This window comes from Lepisosteus oculatus, chromosome 6 (assembly GCF_040954835.1).
Source record: "Lepisosteus oculatus isolate fLepOcu1 chromosome 6, fLepOcu1.hap2, whole genome shotgun sequence".
Taxonomy (NCBI): domain Eukaryota; kingdom Metazoa; phylum Chordata; class Actinopteri; order Semionotiformes; family Lepisosteidae; genus Lepisosteus; species Lepisosteus oculatus.
The window spans coordinates 47,105,038-47,123,243 of record NC_090701.1 but is presented as its reverse complement, the minus strand read 5'-3'; the positions used below and the strand labels follow the sequence as shown (position 1 = coordinate 47,123,243).

General features: G+C 44.4%; 1 protein-coding gene across 3 annotated transcripts in view; it reads left to right on the top strand.

Moving 5' to 3' along the window:
* The first annotated feature begins 690 nt into the window (after window positions 1–690).
* The window catches only part of prkdc (protein kinase, DNA-activated, catalytic subunit), a 65,137-nt gene continuing 47,621 nt past the window's right edge, over window positions 691–18,206 (top strand). For all 3 annotated transcript variants that reach the window (XR_011189929.1, XM_069191510.1, XM_069191511.1), the window contains exons 1-24: window positions 691–903; window positions 1,331–1,407; window positions 1,514–1,618; window positions 2,099–2,173; window positions 2,939–3,047; window positions 3,907–4,019; window positions 5,644–5,743; window positions 6,210–6,265; window positions 6,351–6,381; window positions 6,663–6,820; window positions 7,511–7,657; window positions 8,164–8,328; window positions 9,441–9,609; window positions 10,558–10,607; window positions 11,509–11,646; window positions 12,333–12,482; window positions 12,652–12,767; window positions 13,605–13,764; window positions 14,081–14,167; window positions 14,376–14,495; window positions 15,007–15,166; window positions 15,545–15,651; window positions 16,690–16,780; window positions 17,201–17,364. Coding sequence is in view for 2 of the 3 variants with exons in the window: in XM_069191510.1 (XP_069047611.1) it covers window positions 750–903; window positions 1,331–1,407; window positions 1,514–1,618; window positions 2,099–2,173; window positions 2,939–3,047; window positions 3,907–4,019; window positions 5,644–5,743; window positions 6,210–6,265; window positions 6,351–6,381; window positions 6,663–6,820; window positions 7,511–7,657; window positions 8,164–8,328; window positions 9,441–9,609; window positions 10,558–10,607; window positions 11,509–11,646; window positions 12,333–12,482; window positions 12,652–12,767; window positions 13,605–13,764; window positions 14,081–14,167; window positions 14,376–14,495; window positions 15,007–15,166; window positions 15,545–15,651; window positions 16,690–16,780; window positions 17,201–17,364 (2,802 nt within the window). In the remaining variant the exon portion in view is untranslated. The remainder of the gene's footprint in view (window positions 904–1,330; window positions 1,408–1,513; window positions 1,619–2,098; window positions 2,174–2,938; window positions 3,048–3,906; window positions 4,020–5,643; window positions 5,744–6,209; window positions 6,266–6,350; window positions 6,382–6,662; window positions 6,821–7,510; window positions 7,658–8,163; window positions 8,329–9,440; window positions 9,610–10,557; window positions 10,608–11,508; window positions 11,647–12,332; window positions 12,483–12,651; window positions 12,768–13,604; window positions 13,765–14,080; window positions 14,168–14,375; window positions 14,496–15,006; window positions 15,167–15,544; window positions 15,652–16,689; window positions 16,781–17,200; window positions 17,365–18,206) is intronic.

Sequence of the window (18,206 nt, the reverse complement as noted above, 5' to 3'; positions counted from 1 at the left end):
CCACCAAGGTCAGGGTCTCTGCATGTTTTTTGCGGGGGGGGTACGATGTTTCCGACTGCGTGGCGATTAATTGTTTTAAAATATAACATAACAAATGAATATATGTATAAATATTAATACTTTATTAACACAAAATCGAAAATACTTATAAATACTTAGTGCTTAAAAATATCAAAAGTCTCAGAATAATAAAACAGTTCTAAATAAGCACCCCTACTCCTGGCTTTAGCGTGCAAAAGGGCCATTCCGCGGCAAAAATGGAATATACCATAAGCATTATTTTATCGGCGTCTATGAAATATAAAATATATTTTTCAATAACAGATAATGTCTTGAAATAGAAAGTTTTACTAAAAACAAATTATGATTGTATCTTTTTAAACGTTGCGACTTTTAGTTATGTAGATCAGTGCACCCCCATTTTTCCATTGTTTTGGTTTCTTGGTAACTGCTGACACCAAAGATTGAACCAATAATTCGGAGGGGGGGGGTTAAGACACAACTTAATAGTTTTATTTATGGAACTGGGTCTTAAGAATTCACGGGACATTTATTATAAGAAATTAAAAATATTGTGAAGGGACTCGACACATTTACTGAGGTCAGAAACTTTCGTGTGAAAGTACTCGAATTCCCTTCATGAGAGTTGGTCCATTCCCGGAAGTGTATCCGCACACGTGATTGGATTACGCCGTTGACGGCAGTTGTGCTCCTGCAGCTTCTGCAGGTGGGCTTATTCAGTCGTAGGCATGGCTGGTAGCGGCGGCGGGATTCAGGGCTATCTGCAGAAACTGCACTCGCTTTGCGGTGCAGGAGAAACAAAGCAAACTGCCCTTGAGTGCCACAGCGTAATTGGTGATCTGGGGCAGGAGTGCCTGGTTGTAAGAAATGAAAACGAACTGGGTGGGTATTAAATGAACAAAAATCACGTCCTATTTTCACGACCTTAATATTGAATAAAGTTTAACTGTCTATAATAGTGTGCCTTATTTAACAGAAATAAATAGATTATCGAGCTGCAGCAAAGGTTTTGTGGGGACCAATCCACTATTGTATATGAAGAGTAGGAAGGGATTCTCGCCTCTGAACTATAATGGCCTCAGGGGCTCTAATAATAACAACGACAGGAAGCCATCAGTGATGCGCAAAAATGTCGTAGATTTTATGTTTTATGTCAGCAATTACCCCTTATGCTATTAATCTAGTGATGTCTTGCGCTGCTACATAAATTGCGATGCATTTAAATTAAACTTCAGGTTCTACACCTTCAACAACTGAGGAATGAACTTAAACGTTTCAAGAAAAAAAAATCATTTTTTCTCCTCCAAAGTTTTACGGACATCATTGCTGTTTTCTAAAGAAGACGGGTTGTTGAGTTTTCTTCGGAAATCCCTCAGCAGCGAAGATGTAAGTTACTCAATTTCCCCACGCACCGGTTATACAGATGTTCACTGATTGCAAGATTGTGCTCAATGAGGGTTTACTGTTGGACAAATACCTTTGCTTTTCCCAGTTTCGCGACGTGAGAGAGGAGGTTTTGAAACTTCTGTCCACGTTCCTCCAGAGGATCACACAGAGTGTCAAAGGGTGGGAGAGGAACTATGCCGTGGATATCAAGGTGGTATAAGCTGGCAAAAAATTTTCTTTACCCACATGTATCTTAAACATCTATAAAGACATGTAAATGTGAGCATGGCACCTCAAAAGCAGAAGAATATGTCTTTGATGAAGTGGAAAAAGACTGCTTTGGCTTACTGTGTTTAGAAGCATTGTATTATTTGCACTGCATGCAGTTCCTGGGATGATGCAGGAGACGTTCAGCTGTAGAGTAGAGCTCTCCATTCCTTCTGCTCGAGAGCCCAATCCAATGTGTTTCACACTAGCTTTGAGCTCACAGCTACCGGAAACTTGTTTCTTAAATGTCTGTTTTATCAAGTAGTGAGCCATTCATCCACTCTTTAATATCTGAAAGTTATTATTATTGTAAATATGGAGTTGTGTTCAATATGATCTAATTTGACAAACTTTCAACTGCTTCTGCTGTTCATACAGTGGAATAAATGTCTTACTGTATTTCTGTTTGTCCCTGATTTACCAGGAAACCTGTCTTGTTGTGTACACTAAGGACAAGGCTGCAAAATGCAGAGTTCCAGCTTTGAGTCTTCTGATACAGGTAGACATATTTCTGGAACAAGAGTGAAACACTGTAAAGTATAACTAATACAATTTTTTAAAATATATTTCTTAAAAAAACATTTATAGACGATGCATTCCTTCTAATCTTTCTGGGCTTATGATTCCACATTCAAACAAATACACGCTCTCTGTAGCAGCAAAGTTTGGTGGTCTTGAGGAACCAGAGAGAAACTTCCAACACCCTCCACAGTGCCAATAATCCCCAGATCTCAATTTTATTAGGAGTTGGTGGACCCATTGAATATGTGCAGTTCAGTCTCACACACCACCCTTAGCGCAGCCTCAAGTGCAGGAGATCCTGCTGGAAGCCCTGGGTAAAAATGTCAGCACCTTGAGGATCACGTAGCATGTCGTACTGGACGCCTAGAAGCCTTTTCAACTGGCTGTCTGAAGACCATGATCAGCATTAAGAAGTGGAAAAGGTGTGTAGAAGGGTCTAGTTTTCATTGCAGACGTACCATCAAACACAGCCCAACCCAGTGGTCAGCTGGTATGTTTCAAGACAAGTTCCTTGGGCCCAAGTAGTTTAAAAGCACATGAGAGCCCACAAGAGGGATAGAACTCTTTATAAAAGTTTCCATTTTTTTTTGGTGTGGAAAAGAGATGCACTGAAATTTAGTGTATCGCTGACATGTTTCAGGGTTACAGTTTAATAGTTCCCAAAGGCAGCTTATAAGTTTTTCTTTGGAAAAACTTTGTGCTTTGTAGTTACAGAGGCCTGTGTGTTTCTTGTTTTGTGTAGTTGCTTCATGGTACCAAGAGCTCCGGCGTGGCTCAAGACTTCAGAGTTGGAGACATGTTCAATAAATTCTATGGAGAGCTCTCTCAGAAGAGTCGCATACCAGACACAGGTGGGTCAGAGAGCCCATCTACCCTTCAGCACTGTACATGACATTCATTTAGATGTGTGGATTTCTGGAAAATAACTCCCTGACGCATACGGTGGAAGATGATCTCAAAATGGTAGCAGACTGAGACATGATTTTTTGTGAAGTCGTTTCTTCCTTACAAGATGATGTCTAAATAAAAATTAAGTAATTAGTGATTAGTGGAGACCATTGTGACGCATTTTGAATTATAGGTACATTGTCTGCAACCTGTCGTGTAGCCTGCAGGGTGTTTGCTTTTTTTAAAAAATGCATAAGGATGCAACAGCGCTCGTGGGGTTCAAACTTGGGAAGGACTCTCCCTTAAAAAAAAAAAATGATGATGATATAAATGAGCAAGACCCCATCCTAACCAAGTCAGAAAGCACCACAATCAGAAAGGAACCCCTTTTCCTACTTGGAAGGAGGGTATCGCCTATCTTTGACCATGTGGGTGTCCTTAGCTCTCCCATGTAGCACATTTGACAGTCCTTGTTCTGGGAGCCATGAGGCAAACTTCTGATTAAGCCACATTGTCCATCCATCCTGTACGGTTTACAGTACAGAGTCATAGGGGAGTCAAATCACAGGGCACACCAGAGCTAATTAACCTGCCCGTAGGTCTTTGGACTGCAAGAGGAAACTGGAGCACCTGAAGGAAACGCACACAAACATGGGGAGAACATACAAACTCCACACAGACAGCACCCTGGGTCCGGAATTGAACTCGGGACCCCAGCACTGCAAGGCAGCAATGCTAGCCACTTCATCGCTGTGCCACCCAAGCCACGTTGTGAAAATATTAATTTATTTTTTATTTGTCTTCTGCATGCCTTCACTGCAGTGCTGGGAAACATCTATGAGCTTCTGGGAGTGCTGGCAGAGGTCCAGCCCAGTGACATGACTGATAACTCGGAGAAGCTGTATCGCGCCTATCTGGGAGAGCTCAAATCCCAGGTAGGATGACTCTAGTTCAGTGACAGCTCTTCTGTTTCAGTTTGATTTTTCAGTTATATATACACAACATACCGAAACGCTAAGGAAAAACTCACCAACATAATTCTTTGCAGAAACATGAAACCTTATTTGATAAACTGCTGTTTGAATTAATTCCAGAAAAAAAATGCAATTGCAGTGTGTGAAGTTTCTGATGTAGCAAGCTAGCAGAAACCTCAAAACTGAACTCCCCTCCTTCACTGGGGTGGCACAGTGAAGGCAAAAATCCCCCTCTGTGGTGATTCTAAATCTAAAATAAAGTTTATTTTATTGTAATTCTAAGTGTAAGCAATTATAATTAATATTAATTATACTGACTTATTCTGGCATTGGAAGGTGAATTTCTAGTTTCTAAAAAGACATTCCCCTACTGACCAGCGGGGGTCGCCCACCCTGCAGTCTGTGTGGGTCCTAATGTATGGTGGTGGAGACACTATATTGTTTTGGGCACCATCTTTTGGATGAGACATTAAATCGAGGTCCTGACTCTCAGTGGTCATTAAAGATCCTTGGGCATTTCTCAATAAGAGTTATTCCGGTGTCCGGGCCAAATTTCCCCCCTCGGCCTTTACCGTGGCCTCCAAGTTGTCCCCATGTATGATTGGCTTGCACCTGCCCTGCGATGGACTGGCGCCCTGTCCAGGGTGTACCCCGCCTTGCGCTCGTTGCTTGCCAGGTAGGCTCCGGCTTCCTGTGACGCTGTATGGTATAAAGTGGTTTGGCAAATGACATGACATTCCCCTACCTTGTTTTACAGTGTTAGTCAACATACAAAGGTATGCAATGAACTTATTATTATTATAATAATAATAATTGCTTACACTTATATAGCGCTTTTCTGGACACTCCACTCAAAGCGCTTTACAGGTAATGGGGACTCCCCTCCACCACCACCAGTGTGCAACATCCACCTGGATGATGCAACGGCAGGCATAGTGCGCCAGAACGCTCACCACACATCAGCTATCAGCGGGGAGGAGAGCAGAGTAATGTAGCCAATTCATAGAGGGGGATTATTAGGAGGCCATGATTGGTAAGGGCCAATGGGAAATTTGGCCAGGACACCGGGGTTACACCCCTACTCTTTTCGAGAAGTGCCCTGGGATTTTTTATGCCCACAGAGAGTCAGGACCTCGGTTTTACGTCTCATCCGAAGGACGGCTCCTGTTTACAGTACAGTGTCCCCTTCACTATACTGGGGCATTAGGACCCACATGGACTGCAGGGTGAGCGCCCCCTGCTGGCCCCACTAACACCTCTTCCAGCAGCAACCTTAGTTTTTCCCAGGTACTGACCAGGCTCACACCTGCTGAGCTTCAGTGGGTTGCCAGTTGTGAGTGGCAGGGTGATGTGGCTACTTATTATGGCTACTTATTAACTGTATTATAGTGGTACGGCTTGAAAGCTAACTCTGGGGCTGAGGAAGAGCTCATGAATAAGTGCTGTCGTGGCTAATATTTCTAAGACAATACAAAGACCTAAGAAAATGGTGCTGTCTGAGATATTCTAAAAAATGCTGCATGTCTTGCTTTAATGGGAATAGAAGAGTATATTTTTAGATCTATTCCTAAACTTTATTTTTTAGATGACTTCCACTACAAGAGAACCGAAACTGCCTTTGGTTGCTGGATGTTTAAAGGGGCTGACTGCGCTTCTGGTAAACTTTACTAAATCGATGTCTGAAGGTTTGTATTCTTAAATGTGTTTTAATCGCCAACTTACAGTGCTCCCCAGATGTATTGGGACAGTAAAGTCCAGGCTTATTTTTGCTTTACAGTCAAAGATGATCTTTGATTTTCTTTCTTTGTGATCATGAGAGTAATACGATTAATATATATTCTGTCTTTGGGTAATTATTTGCACACATTTGCTCACATTAGAACAAAAACATACTTTAGAATCAACCCAGTGACTCCACGTGAGCATAGATATCCACATTTAATATATTTTGCAGACAGAAACTTCTTGCATCACAGAACTGTTCATGTTGATGGGCAAATAGAAATTATAATTGGATGACTATGAAACAAAAACAACAGTAGTGTAAAATATACAAACACTGTATGTATTCTAAATAATTAGCCTTTTCATTGTACGTTTTTCATTGCTTTTAATGAATTAATCACGATTGTAATGTTTTAATTCGTGTAGATCCAAAAACCTCGAAGGAAATATTTGATTATGCCCTGAAGTCTATCAGTCCACAGGTACGCATCTGTTTGTTGTAGTGGTTTACTAATCTTACAATGTATCTAAATATACTAACACCTCTTTCTTTTTATTTTTAAACAGACTGAATTTAAGAGATACGCTGTTCTGTTTGGTAAGATTCTGTTGTATGTTTTGAATTAATTGAATTAATGCTCCCTCTTGTAGCTGGTCTGCAGGTAAATGTCTGTTTTAATATTACAGTACACGGTGAAACATACTGAGCCTCAAGCAAATCTTTTGTGCCATATAGTGCTTCATGCCAAATTACAGCATTTTGCAGAGAACACAACTAAATTACTGTGAAAATGTTAACATAATACAATATTTTAAATACATGTGTGGCGGATTACAATCCGTCGTTGCCTCACAACTACTTTTCCTTTTCGTTTGTAGCTGGATTGAAACTGTTCGCACGACACGCCGAACAATTCAGTAGCTGCCTCATAGACAACTACCGGTCAATATTTGAGGTCATGTCCAAGTGGTGTGGACACACCAATGCAGAGTTGAAAAGGGCAGGCCACTCTGCCCTGGAGTCCTTTCTGAAACAGGTAACCTGTTATTCTTCCCAGGTGCGTACTGTGAATGAGAAGGTAGGAATAGATGTCGTGTATAGGGGCGGCACGGTGGTACAGAGTTTAGCATTGCTGCCTGGCAATGGACTGGGGCCCTTGGTTTATTTTGGGAATGGGGGCTCTATCTGGGTGGAGGTTGTAAGTTTGCCCTGTGTTCGCATGGGTGTCCTCTGGGCACTTCACTCCTGCAGCCCGGAGACATACTGGTATGTTAATTGGCCTCTGAGAAAATTGGCCCTGTTGTGAGTGTGTCTGCCTTGCAATGGACTGGCTTCCCATCCAGGGTGTATCCTGCCTTGCGCTCGTTGCTTGCAGGGATAGGCTCCGGCTCCTCCACAGCCCTGTATTGGGATTATAGGGATTCGGAAATGGATAGATGCCATGCCTAGAGCATCAGGTAGGTGGCGGCGTCAGGACGCGCAGGCTGCAAAGGAACAGATAAAGGTTTTTTCCATGCCAAAAAGAAAGGAGACGCGACGTTTCGGCTGGAGCCGTCAGGTGTCTGTTTTCTTCTTGGCATGGAATAAACCTTTACCTGTTCCGTTGCATGCCTGGAGGATGGAAAGAAGCAGTGCTGTATGGTTGTGTGGCATGACATCACTGTACTTGTATGGCAGCAGAATGAGCTGGCTGTGTAAAAGGCCCTGAACGGTGCCTTTTCTGTAGGTGGCAGTTCTGGTGGCTGAGAATGCCGAGCTGCACAAGAGCAAGCTGAAGTTCTTCATGCAGCAGTTCTGCAGCATCATCAAGACCACCGATTCGACAAACAAGGAGCTCTCCATCGCCATCCGGGGATACGGACTCTTCGCCGCCGTATGTTCCTTCTTGTGTCTGTTGGAAAGTTTTCGTTTGGACGGGGGGTGAAGTCCGTTTTTTCTTAGGCTTTGTGAGGTTGCTGCAATATATACTGTGAGGCATTAAAATATGGAAAACGCTGTTCTGTCCAAAATAATTTGTGGAGTCTCTCAGTGTATTTGCTTAGGTTGTTAAGAAAGTCGGAGATAAAAAGACTCATCACCCTTTATTTCAAAATGTGTTTATCCTGGGCAGCTGTAAAATGGGTAAATTTACTTTTCTTTATCATTTTTGTAATGTTAAGAAAATAACATTCTTTTTATAATAATGTAATTTTGTAATAATCATTAATCACAACAGTATGTGATTAAAATCAGCAGAAAGTATGTTTTTAAAGTCAGGTAATGGACAGGGGAGTAAGGTTCTGTTTTCAATCCGATTTGTAACCTTTCTTGCGTTTATTGCCGTCCCCGATTTCAGTGCTGCGCTGTGTTTAATACCCCTTATTTTTCCTGCCATCTCAGCCCTGTAAAGCGGTGTGCCCTCAGGATGTGGATTTCATGTACACCGAGCTGATCCAGCGCTGCAAGCAGATGTACCTGACCGAGACCGACACCGAGGACGACAACGTCTACCAGCTGCCCAGTTTCCTGGACTCCATCGCCAGCGTCCTCTTCCACCTTGACAGGGTACCTCTGGTGCCTGCGCTGCTGTGTCTATCTGTGTTTCTTTCTACCTGCGGTGAAAACCCCTCCTCCGCTGGTGCTCATGTGTGTCTGGAGAAAGTGCATTCAGGGATCACCACTGTGACTTCACTCTATTCATACAGAATTTCGAAGGTCAAAGACCGTTTGTACTTTTCTGCTCATCTCACTTTTTTTTCCTGTTTTATGCAGAAACCCATTTCGTGGAAAGCTACAATTTTTTGGGGGGTTTAATCCTACTAGATACAGGCAAATAGTTTAGGTTTAGGGATGGGTAGGGTTTAATTCTGCTAGGTCTGTATTTTGAAGGGCAAATAGTGGTGTTTTGGGTGCACACAGATGTGACCTGTGAATGACCCGACAGTAATTCAGTTACTTTGATTGTAAATTATCATTGATTAAGGGCGACAGGGTGTTGCAGTGGTTGGCATTGCTGTCCAGCAGCGCTGGGGCCCTGGGTTAATTTCCGTTTGTGTGATCTTGCTGTGTTCGTGTGGGCTTCCTCTCGGCGCTCCGGTTTCCTCCCACTATCCAAAGACATAGTGGTAGGTTACTTGGCTTTTGGGAAACTTGGCCATGGTGTGTGTGTCTCTCTGTGCGTGTCTGCGTGTCCCCTGTGATGGACTGTCATCCCGTAAAGGGTGTATCCTGCCTTGTACCTGTTGTCTGCCGTGTGAGGCTCTGGCTCCCCCGCGACACTGTACTGGGTTAAGCGGTTTAGAAGAGGGATGGATTGATGTAGTAGATTAGCTATGACAGCACGTCATATTGACAGGCTCACAGAGTTTACCTTGAGCTCCTGTGATTCATTTTGTAAGGATTCTAACCAAAGTGAAGATTGGTAAAAGATCAACTTGGTTTTTTCTCACCCAAATTAAACTTTATTGATAACCTTAGGTGAAGATTTAAGTGAATTGAGCATGTATTGAAAGTCCCGATTGTGCTGAAGTGTTTTTCATACTGTAGCTCCGTCAATAAAAGAGTAGATAAATGGCTGTTACTGTAGGTGTTTCTCTGTTAAGGTTAGCATTTGCCCCCTCGTGGTGTCTTCTGTACATTTCCCGTCTCCGTTCACCTTGGGCTGTGCGCTGTTCTAGATCCCGGAGGTGTACACGCCAGTGCTGGAGAGGCTGCTGGTGGTGCAGATCGACAGCTTCCCACAGTACAGCCAGAGGATGCAGCCGGCCTGCTGCCGCGCCATCGTCAAGGTGTTTGTTGCCATGGCGGGGAAGGGGCCGGCCCTCTGGAGCTTCATCAGCACTGTGGGTGAGTGTGACCACAGAGCCGCTCCTCACTTCACTGCCCCGAGCCCCTCCGATCACCCAGCGCGCTACAGCTCGCTCGGTAAACAATACGAGCTGGCAGCCGTGACATATCTTGTCTGGTGCATCTGCGCAAGAATTTGTCCGCCCTTGGGGACATCTTGGTATTGAAAACTTCTGTGTGGACAAGCGAAACCGCGTAAGGCAGAGGGAGACCTGTATGAAAATGTGTCAGCAGTCTGGTCCCGGAAGCTAATAGGGGCTTTCCCTGGATAGCACTGGGGATGGGGGCCCTTCAGGGGAGAGCTATATCTGTGCTGCCGTTGGTTTTGGTGAACCATTAAGCGGTACTCTTACCCCCTGGACCACAATTCCCAAAACACAATTCCCAAAACACAATGCCCCAGGATGGTGGCTGCAGCTGATATGCTGTAGGGGGCGCTGTCCCTCAGATGAGGGACATTCAGTGAAGTGTTTTCTCTCACTTCTCTGCTAACTGTGAACTACTGTGCACTAGAACTGCTAGTGTGTAATAAAAACGTGTCTCCTCCTATACTTAAAGTGCTTTGGAATGAGAAGTGCTCTATACAATAAGTGCAAAAAATTAAGTGTTGTTTATATTAGTTTCAGACCAGGATGGTGGGGCAGTGATTGCTGCCTCACAGCGCTGGGGCCCGGGGTTCAATTCCTGGGGTGCTCTCTGTTTGGCGTCCATGATCATCTGCCTACTGTACACGAACTTCAACCCATAGGAGAATATATGTTTGGTTAACAAGTTCGTGTTTGTACAGACGTATTTCACAGTTGAGTTTCTTTAGTGTACACAACCCCTTTTTAGAATTACATTCAGCTTGTAAGAACCTGTTTGTTTACCATACTGTAAGTATCGTTGTGAAAGTGTACATTTTGTTTTCTGGCACAGGATTTGTTTGGCATGTGGTTTGTTTTTCAGTGCATCAGGGTGTGATCCGTGTGTGTTCAAAACCCGTACTCCTTACTGAGGTGAGGTCACGCTCAGTCTCTTTAAAACAGAACATTGTGTCTTAGTCTTTTTTTAATATTATGTTTGTAACCTCGAGAGGCAGAACTTACGTTGTACTATTTGTCCTGATTGGAGGAGGTTAACCCTCCTGCTATTTATTCTCTGTGTTACCTTCTTATTAAAAATTCTATCCTTACAAAGTCTTTTAAAGCTGTCATTTTGATACATAAATCACACTAAAAAGTCCCAGCTACTCAAGCTTTTTAATTTTTTATCTCCTAACCAGAGGTTCAGTTTTTGTTTTATAGTACTGTATATCCTTTTGATTTTAATTGGGGTGGAGCGGTGGCTCTGTGGCTCAGGATCTGCACGTGTGGCTGGAAGGTTGCCGGCTAGTATCCCACAGCCGGCAGAGGAATCCTACTCCGTTGGGCCTCTGAGCAAGGCCCTTCACCCCAGCTGCTCCAGGGGCGCCGTATAAATGGCTGACCTTGCGCTATGACCCCAAGCTTCTCTCACGGTCTGTGTGTCTCATGAAGGGCAAGTTGGGGTATGCGAAAAGACAAATTCGAATGCAAGAAATTGTAAATGGCCAATAAAGTGATTTATCTTAATGAGGGCTACCTCATTGAATGCAATAGCTTAAATTCTGGTTTTAGCATACGGACGTTTTACAGGTATATGTGAATGTAATTGGTCATTGCATTGATCCCAATCCCACAGGACAATATGGGGAACCATATCACAGCAATCCTGCTAACTGTATGTTGGGTCTGACTGCGTGCTTTACCGATCTTCGGCTCGTGTTCCGGCGGATTAGAAAAGGCTTGCTCGTGTTTTGAAACGGCATGTTTGCGGGAGCGAGCCCCAGTCGCGCTGTGGGGTGCGGCCTGCTCTTGACCGACTGCTTGTGCTCTGAAGGAGGAGGGCGCCGCTCAGGGCGCCGAGGGGGGCCGCTCGGCCGGCGCCGGCCAGGTTCGCACAGGGAAGTGGAAGGTGCCCTCCTACCGGGACTATCTGGACCTCTTCCGCAGTCTCCTGGACTGTGACCTGATGAAGGTAGGGCCGTGCGAGTGGACACTGGTGTAAGTGTCGAGGATTGTCAACGGGTGATTGTTATTAATCTTATGGATAAGATTAGAGAGTACGCTCCCCACACACCAGCTCTCAGTGGGGAGGAGAGCAGAGTGATGAAGCCAGTTCAGAGATGGGGATTATTAGGAGGCCATGATTGGTAAAAGCCAATGAGAAATTTGGCCAGGACACCGGGGTTACACCCCTACTCTTTTCGAGAAACGCCCTGGGTTAGGGTTAGCGTTAGGGTTAGGGTAGGGTTACATTTTATGACCTTGGAGTGTCAGGACCTCATCTTTTATGTCTCAACCGAAGGACGGTGCCTTTTTACACTATAGTGTCCCCATCGCTATACTGGGGCATTAGGACCCACATAGATGACAGGGTGAGCGCCCCCTACTGGTCCCACTAACACCTCTTCCAGCAGCAACCTTAGCTTTCCCATCCAGGGGTCTCCCATCCAGGTGCTGACTAGGCTCACACCTGCTTAACTTCATCAGGCATTTGAGTATTCACCTGTTCTTTGGCCATATAAGACAACAAGGGTGATGCCGATCTTAAATCAGACCTAGTTTTGTACATGAATTATTCTTCTTCCATGTTAAAAAAAGAGGATTTTCTGGAGATTAATGGGATTTTCTAAGAAGCCCTTTTTTGTTGTTGTGGTGCAGGACTTTGGCTTTCTCGAGGGGGTGTTTGAATCACAGAGTGCCCCCCTGCAGTCCCTCAACCGCCTACTTTACGACGAGCTCGTCAAATCTATACTGAAAATCATTGAAAAACTGGATCTGTCTGTTCAGAAGCAGAACCCCGATGAACTGGTAAGGCTTTTAACGAACTTTCTTCGAATGAAGTGTTCGTGTATTCTAATTTCTGACTTGATCTCGGGTGTAATCCGTGTCTATTTTCCTGGGTGCATGGTGTGTAGTGGGTGGTGCTTGTTCTTGGCTTATACCCAGTAAGGATTTGACCACTGCATTCTCCTCGCAGGAAGAGAGTGATGTCAGCACCGGCGTGGTCATTCCCTCCTCTGACCCAACGGCTCACCTCCTGCCCAGTAAACCTAAAGACTTCACTGCTTTTATCAACCTGGTGGAGTTCTGCAGGTAGATGTCCCGATCAGCCAAAATCAGTCATGAGCATTTGGACCCTTTTCTCTGAAACAGTAGGCTATTGCAGATTAATTGTAATGTATACTATCAGCTTCCCTACCATTTTCAACATTTTACATGAAATATACAAAATCTATGGGTGGATGAAAATGTTCAATTAATTTTCCAGAGAGGTATTTTCAGGTAGATTATATAGCATTCAGGGTAATCCAAATCCATTAACGAACAACAGTCTTGATTCACCAAGTGCAGAGGGAGTGAAAATAAGTGTAAACGGATCTCGGAGCTTGACAACAGTGAAGAAGGATGAAGAGGCTGTTCCTGGGGATGCTACTGTGTGATGGCTTATCATATCTAAAGATCAGAAGGAGTACACTTTTGTCGAGACCTTTTGACTTGTTGTGACTGAATCCCCTCTTGGTAACACAGCACAGGGCTGAAGGAGTAACTAGGTTTCACTGTAATCGTGAGTCTTCAATAACTGCATTAGGTGGAGGTGTATGTATTCTGTGGTGATTCAAAGTAACGCAGAAAACGTGTGAGGATTTTGGTGCATGAAATTAGTATAGCTTAGGGATTGTTACCTGGCACGGAAAAACCCCAACTTGTACAAAGAAATGAAACCTGTCTTCTAAACATTCATATGATTCCTGGCAGTGTGGCCCAAGCGTTTACAAACCTGTCTTAACAAAAATGCGTAAATGATGGGCTAACTTTTCAAGGCTTAATATCGATGCAGGATGTGTGTTGCACTACAGAAAGAACGGTTTAGGCGTGAGTCAGTCAGTCAGCCAGCAGCAATGTCTCGTGGGCTTTGTTTTCTTCCCGCAGCGAGCTGCTTTTGAAGAAGCACGTCGAGTTCTTCGAGCAGTGGGTCTACCCACTCGGACACGAGATCATTCTCCAGTCCACCAGATTCCCTCTGGTCAGTGGGTTCTACAAGCTGCTCTCCGTCGCCATGAAGATTGCGAAGAAGATCAAGTATTTCAAGGTATTTCCGTCGCGCTTCATCGGTTAGTTCCCACAGGATAACATGGCCAGAAGAACCAAATCTCTGAGACGCATATCGGATGATTGGCCTGTTTATTGGAAGGATCTGTAAATCTTGTGCTGATTTGATGAGACTGCTCTTAATGTTGAGGAGGTAACAAACTGAGGGGGAGAGTAGAAGTGAACTTGTACTTCATGCTATATCCTGATGAATGTGTGAGGTAAACATATATATTTTTATTTCTACTATGGTACACATTACACCTCTTGGGGATTGCTGGTTGTAATTAATGCTTTCCCTGTTTTGTGCCTGGCAGGGAGTGAGCCCCAAAAGCTTTCAACCGAACCCCCAGGACCCTGAGAAGTATGCTTGCTTCGCCCTCTTTGCAAAGTTTGGAAAGGAGGTAAGTCAGACAATATTCAACCTTTTTGTTGAATATTTTTTCTAGTTTTGTTTTCCCAGTCATGGTTTGGAAGTAGCGAACGTACAGTCCTGTTTAATGTTGACCCTCAGTCGGGGGATGTGCTTCTAATGTGATTAAGCAGAGAAGTAAGGTAGGGTATGGGTGGGTTTTGAAGGCCAGCTCAGTGCGCGTTGTGACTCTCCTCCAGGTCTCGGTGAGGATGAAGCAGTACAAAGACGAGCTGCTCGCGTCCTGCCTGACCTTTGTGCTCTCCCTTCATCATGATATTGTGGCTCTCGACATCAAGGCCTACGTTCCTGCCCTGCAGGTGGGGACTTTTTTCTGTTAATGAAGCTTTCAGAAATCAAGGGTTGATATCGAGGTGGAAAAGGCAAAGATATCAAGTTCAAGTTTATTGTCATTATACCCATACACAGGTATATCGTATGACGAAATGCTATTTAGCTAGCTCTCAGATGGTAAGTAGTGCAAAAAACAACAATACGATTGTTTAAGAAAAGGAAGACAGAGACAACAATGTGCAAGTTGTTATATACAAGTTTTTTCATATAGGTTGTTTATAAGCATATAAGTTGTTTCTGATGGCTGATCTTGGATATAAGCGGCCTAAACCTAAACCACGCTTGTTATACGCTTGTAACATCAGCTTTTAGTAATTGCAAAACCCATTGGGTTTTTTTCCCTAGAAGTAAATATTACAAATGTGTAACTCTGAAGTGAATATGTTTTTGTTGTTTTTTTTATGCAGTGAATATAGAGGTTTTGTGCTCACCAGAAAAGAGGGTATTGGCTCATGGCTGTTTTTGCCTCCCACCCAGACTGCCCTGAAGCTGGGCCTGAGTCACACACCCCTGGCCAGCGCCGCCCTGGATGCTCTGGAAGAGTGGTCGTCGCGCATCTCCCAGCCTCTCATCCAGCCGCTCTACAGGGATGTGCTGCCCTGCCTGGACGGCTACCTGAAGACAGCCGCTTCCAACGGTGATCCAGCAGGGCCCCGGAGTCAGCCAGGGCAGCGCCTCGCCCTCGGGTTTCTGTTGCGGAAGCTTTTTGTTGAAGTGTCGTCGCTTTCCTGTGCTGCCCTTGCACTGGACGTGACTGCTCCAAAAGTCCCACTAATTGCTTATGCTTCTAGTTTAATGTCCTAGGTCACGGTATAAGTAAACCTAAAGGGTGTTAAGACCTGCTTAACAGGTTTTGTTTCGTAAAATAATTCTTTTTTTTTTTTTTTTTTGCCTTTTCCGTGATATTGAAATATGAATGTGTGAGATCATGGAGGATCCTCTGGTATCTCGCCTCTGGGGGACCTGTGGCCCTGACGGACGGTGTGTAGGTTACTGAGAAGTTCTGTGATTGCAGGCAGTGACCAGAATACCTGGGAGGTGATGTGTCTGTCCAGTGGTGCGGAGAAAGGTTATGGCAGAGTTCTTCTGAGGCTCCTGAAGAGAACCAAGCACCTTTCGATGGTAATGATTGCACTGTAACAAATGGGAGAAAGACATTACATACTGTGTTTTGTAAATGTGCTGCAGTTACTGCTCCATTAGCAATAGTTTAATAGTTGGGAAACATTCAGTTTTTGTTTTCATCTGTTCATTGTCTTCTGCAAACCAATATATATGCAAAAAATATACTGTGAAGTGTGATCAGGTTTGTTAGCTAGTATGTTTTTCTGGCCAGTGTCTGGCTTTGTCCATTGATGTAACCTTGGCTGTGGTGTCACTAATATTTGGTCGATTAAAATACTTTTCCAAGATGGCAGATGTCCTGAAACCATATTGCATCGACGTCTGCTTTTTGTTTTTAGAGTTGTTGGGTAACCCAAATGTAACCCATGAAAGTAGAATCTTCCACTGTTTGTTTTGGAGGGATTGTTGAAAGTTAGAGGCCAGTTGCAGAAAGGGAGTAATTAGCAAAGCAGGGCTGTCTTTGGGGGAAATGCAGTTTCTGAAGCAGGCGAATAATATAAATATCATTCCCGTGTGTAAACTGATGATCATGACTGTATTTGTAAATACGGGAATACAGATTCAGATGGGGTGGCATAGCGGTGCAGTGGTTAGTATTGCCTGGGCCCTGGGTTCAGGTCCGGACCTGGCGTGCTGTCTGTGTGGAGTTTGTATGTTCTCCCCAGGTTTGCTCTGGTTTCCTCCCACAGTCCAAAGACATACAGGTAAGTTAATTGGCTTCTGGGAAAATTGGTCCTGGTTTGAGCCTGGGGATTTCTATGTTTATGTCTGTGCAAGCCCTGAGATCGTGGTGTCCCCTCCAAAGCGTATCCTACCATTCTTCCCTCGCTTGGCCGGATAGGCGCCCCTGCGGCCCTGATCTAACCTCCAAGAGCTGGTGGGAAAAAATACTTCTGCTTAATGTATTTATTAAGCGCAGCCTGAATTAAAGACTCTTGCAGCAAGCCTCCGAGATTCTCAGCCATTCTTGTGTCAGCGCTGCTCTCTTGATCCAGTAACAGGATCCGAAATGACACTTTGCTCTGCTCCTCACAGGCTGAAGACTCTCCCAGCGCTGTAGTGAGGCGCAGAGTTGTGAGGCTGCTTGGGCACCTGGGTGGGCAGCTCAACAGGAGCCTCGTTACAGGTGAGTTACTTTTACCTGATTCTGCCGCCTGTCTCTCTGCACTCATAGAAACAGGTGTGACTGATGGCTCTCACTTTCACCCCTTTCAAAGGTGGAATTTTTGCAGGTGTTCTCCCCACGTCTGTGTGAGTTTCCTCCTGGTGCTCCAGTTTCCCCCCACAGTTCAAAGACATACTGGTAGGCTAGTTGGCCCTGCTATGAGGAGGAGCATAAGTGTCTTTGTCAGTCTGCCCTGCAAAAGACTGGCATCGTGTCCAGGGTGTACCCTGCCTTCAGCCCCTTTTCCTTATAATCCCCATCTCACCTGCCACCCTGAATTGAAGGAAGCAGAAAATGGATGGATATATTCAGTATTTTGTATTTCATGGGGGGAGGAGAACTGTATTCACAGTACATAGTAAAATATCCTTGTTGTTTTAGCCGCTTCTGCTGAAGAAATGATGAAGAAGTTCGTGGCGTGGGATTCAGAGAAGCGCCTCACTTTTGCAGTGCCGTTCGCAGATTTGAAACCGGTCATCTACCTGGACGCTTTCCTACCTCGCATCACGGAACTGGCTCTCTCCACAAGCGACCGGCAGACAAAAGTACAGTATTGCTCTTGACTTCACCATCAGGGATTAGAGAGCAAGGGAACACACTGCAGGTGTTGCCTTTCACTCAGCTTGAGCACTGTCTGTTCTGCGTGTCCATGCGTGGCCAAGTTTTGGTCAATTGAGACACAACCTTATAATACACAACTGTAATGGTGCTGAAATTCAAAAGGAAAGTATTTAAGGGTTCCTGGCTTCCTTCTTGCATTTTGGCTTGCGTTATAATAAGAACAAAACTCTCTTTTTTATGGCTAATGACAAAACTGTTGTTTTTTGTCAAGTCGGTAGCTGCGTCAGCATGCATAGGCTGCAAAGGAAAAAGTTCATTCTGTGCTGAAAGCTAAAGAACAGAAACGCAAAGTTTAGGCTGTGGAGCCTTCTTCAGTTGTGAGGCAAAGAGGGAAAGTTGCGTAGGAAAACAAACGTCAGAGTGGGTAGGAAGGGGCAGGGCGCAGCAGGGAAATGGGCATATTGTGAGTGTCCAAACTAAAGGAGAACAGGAGGAGTGGTGTGGGCAGGTGAAATCTGCAGGTGGAGAGATTTTAGAAGAAGATGAGTCAATCATTGAAAGGAGAGGGGAGGTGAGATCCAAGTTTGAGGATAATTTTAGTTTCGGATGTTTCAAAACCCCCTCTGGGGTTGTTTGTCATTTTTATTTGGTTGGGAATTCTGCAACCCTCCAGTTAAAAGTCATTGACCTCCTGTGTAATGAAATTAAAAACGAACGAGCCAGATGAATCCATATATAAGTGATCTTGTGATATAGCAAACTGATTGTTAGCCAGTCTTCTAAAAGGCCGAAACTTCACAGGCTGCAACCTGAAATTTATAGTTCC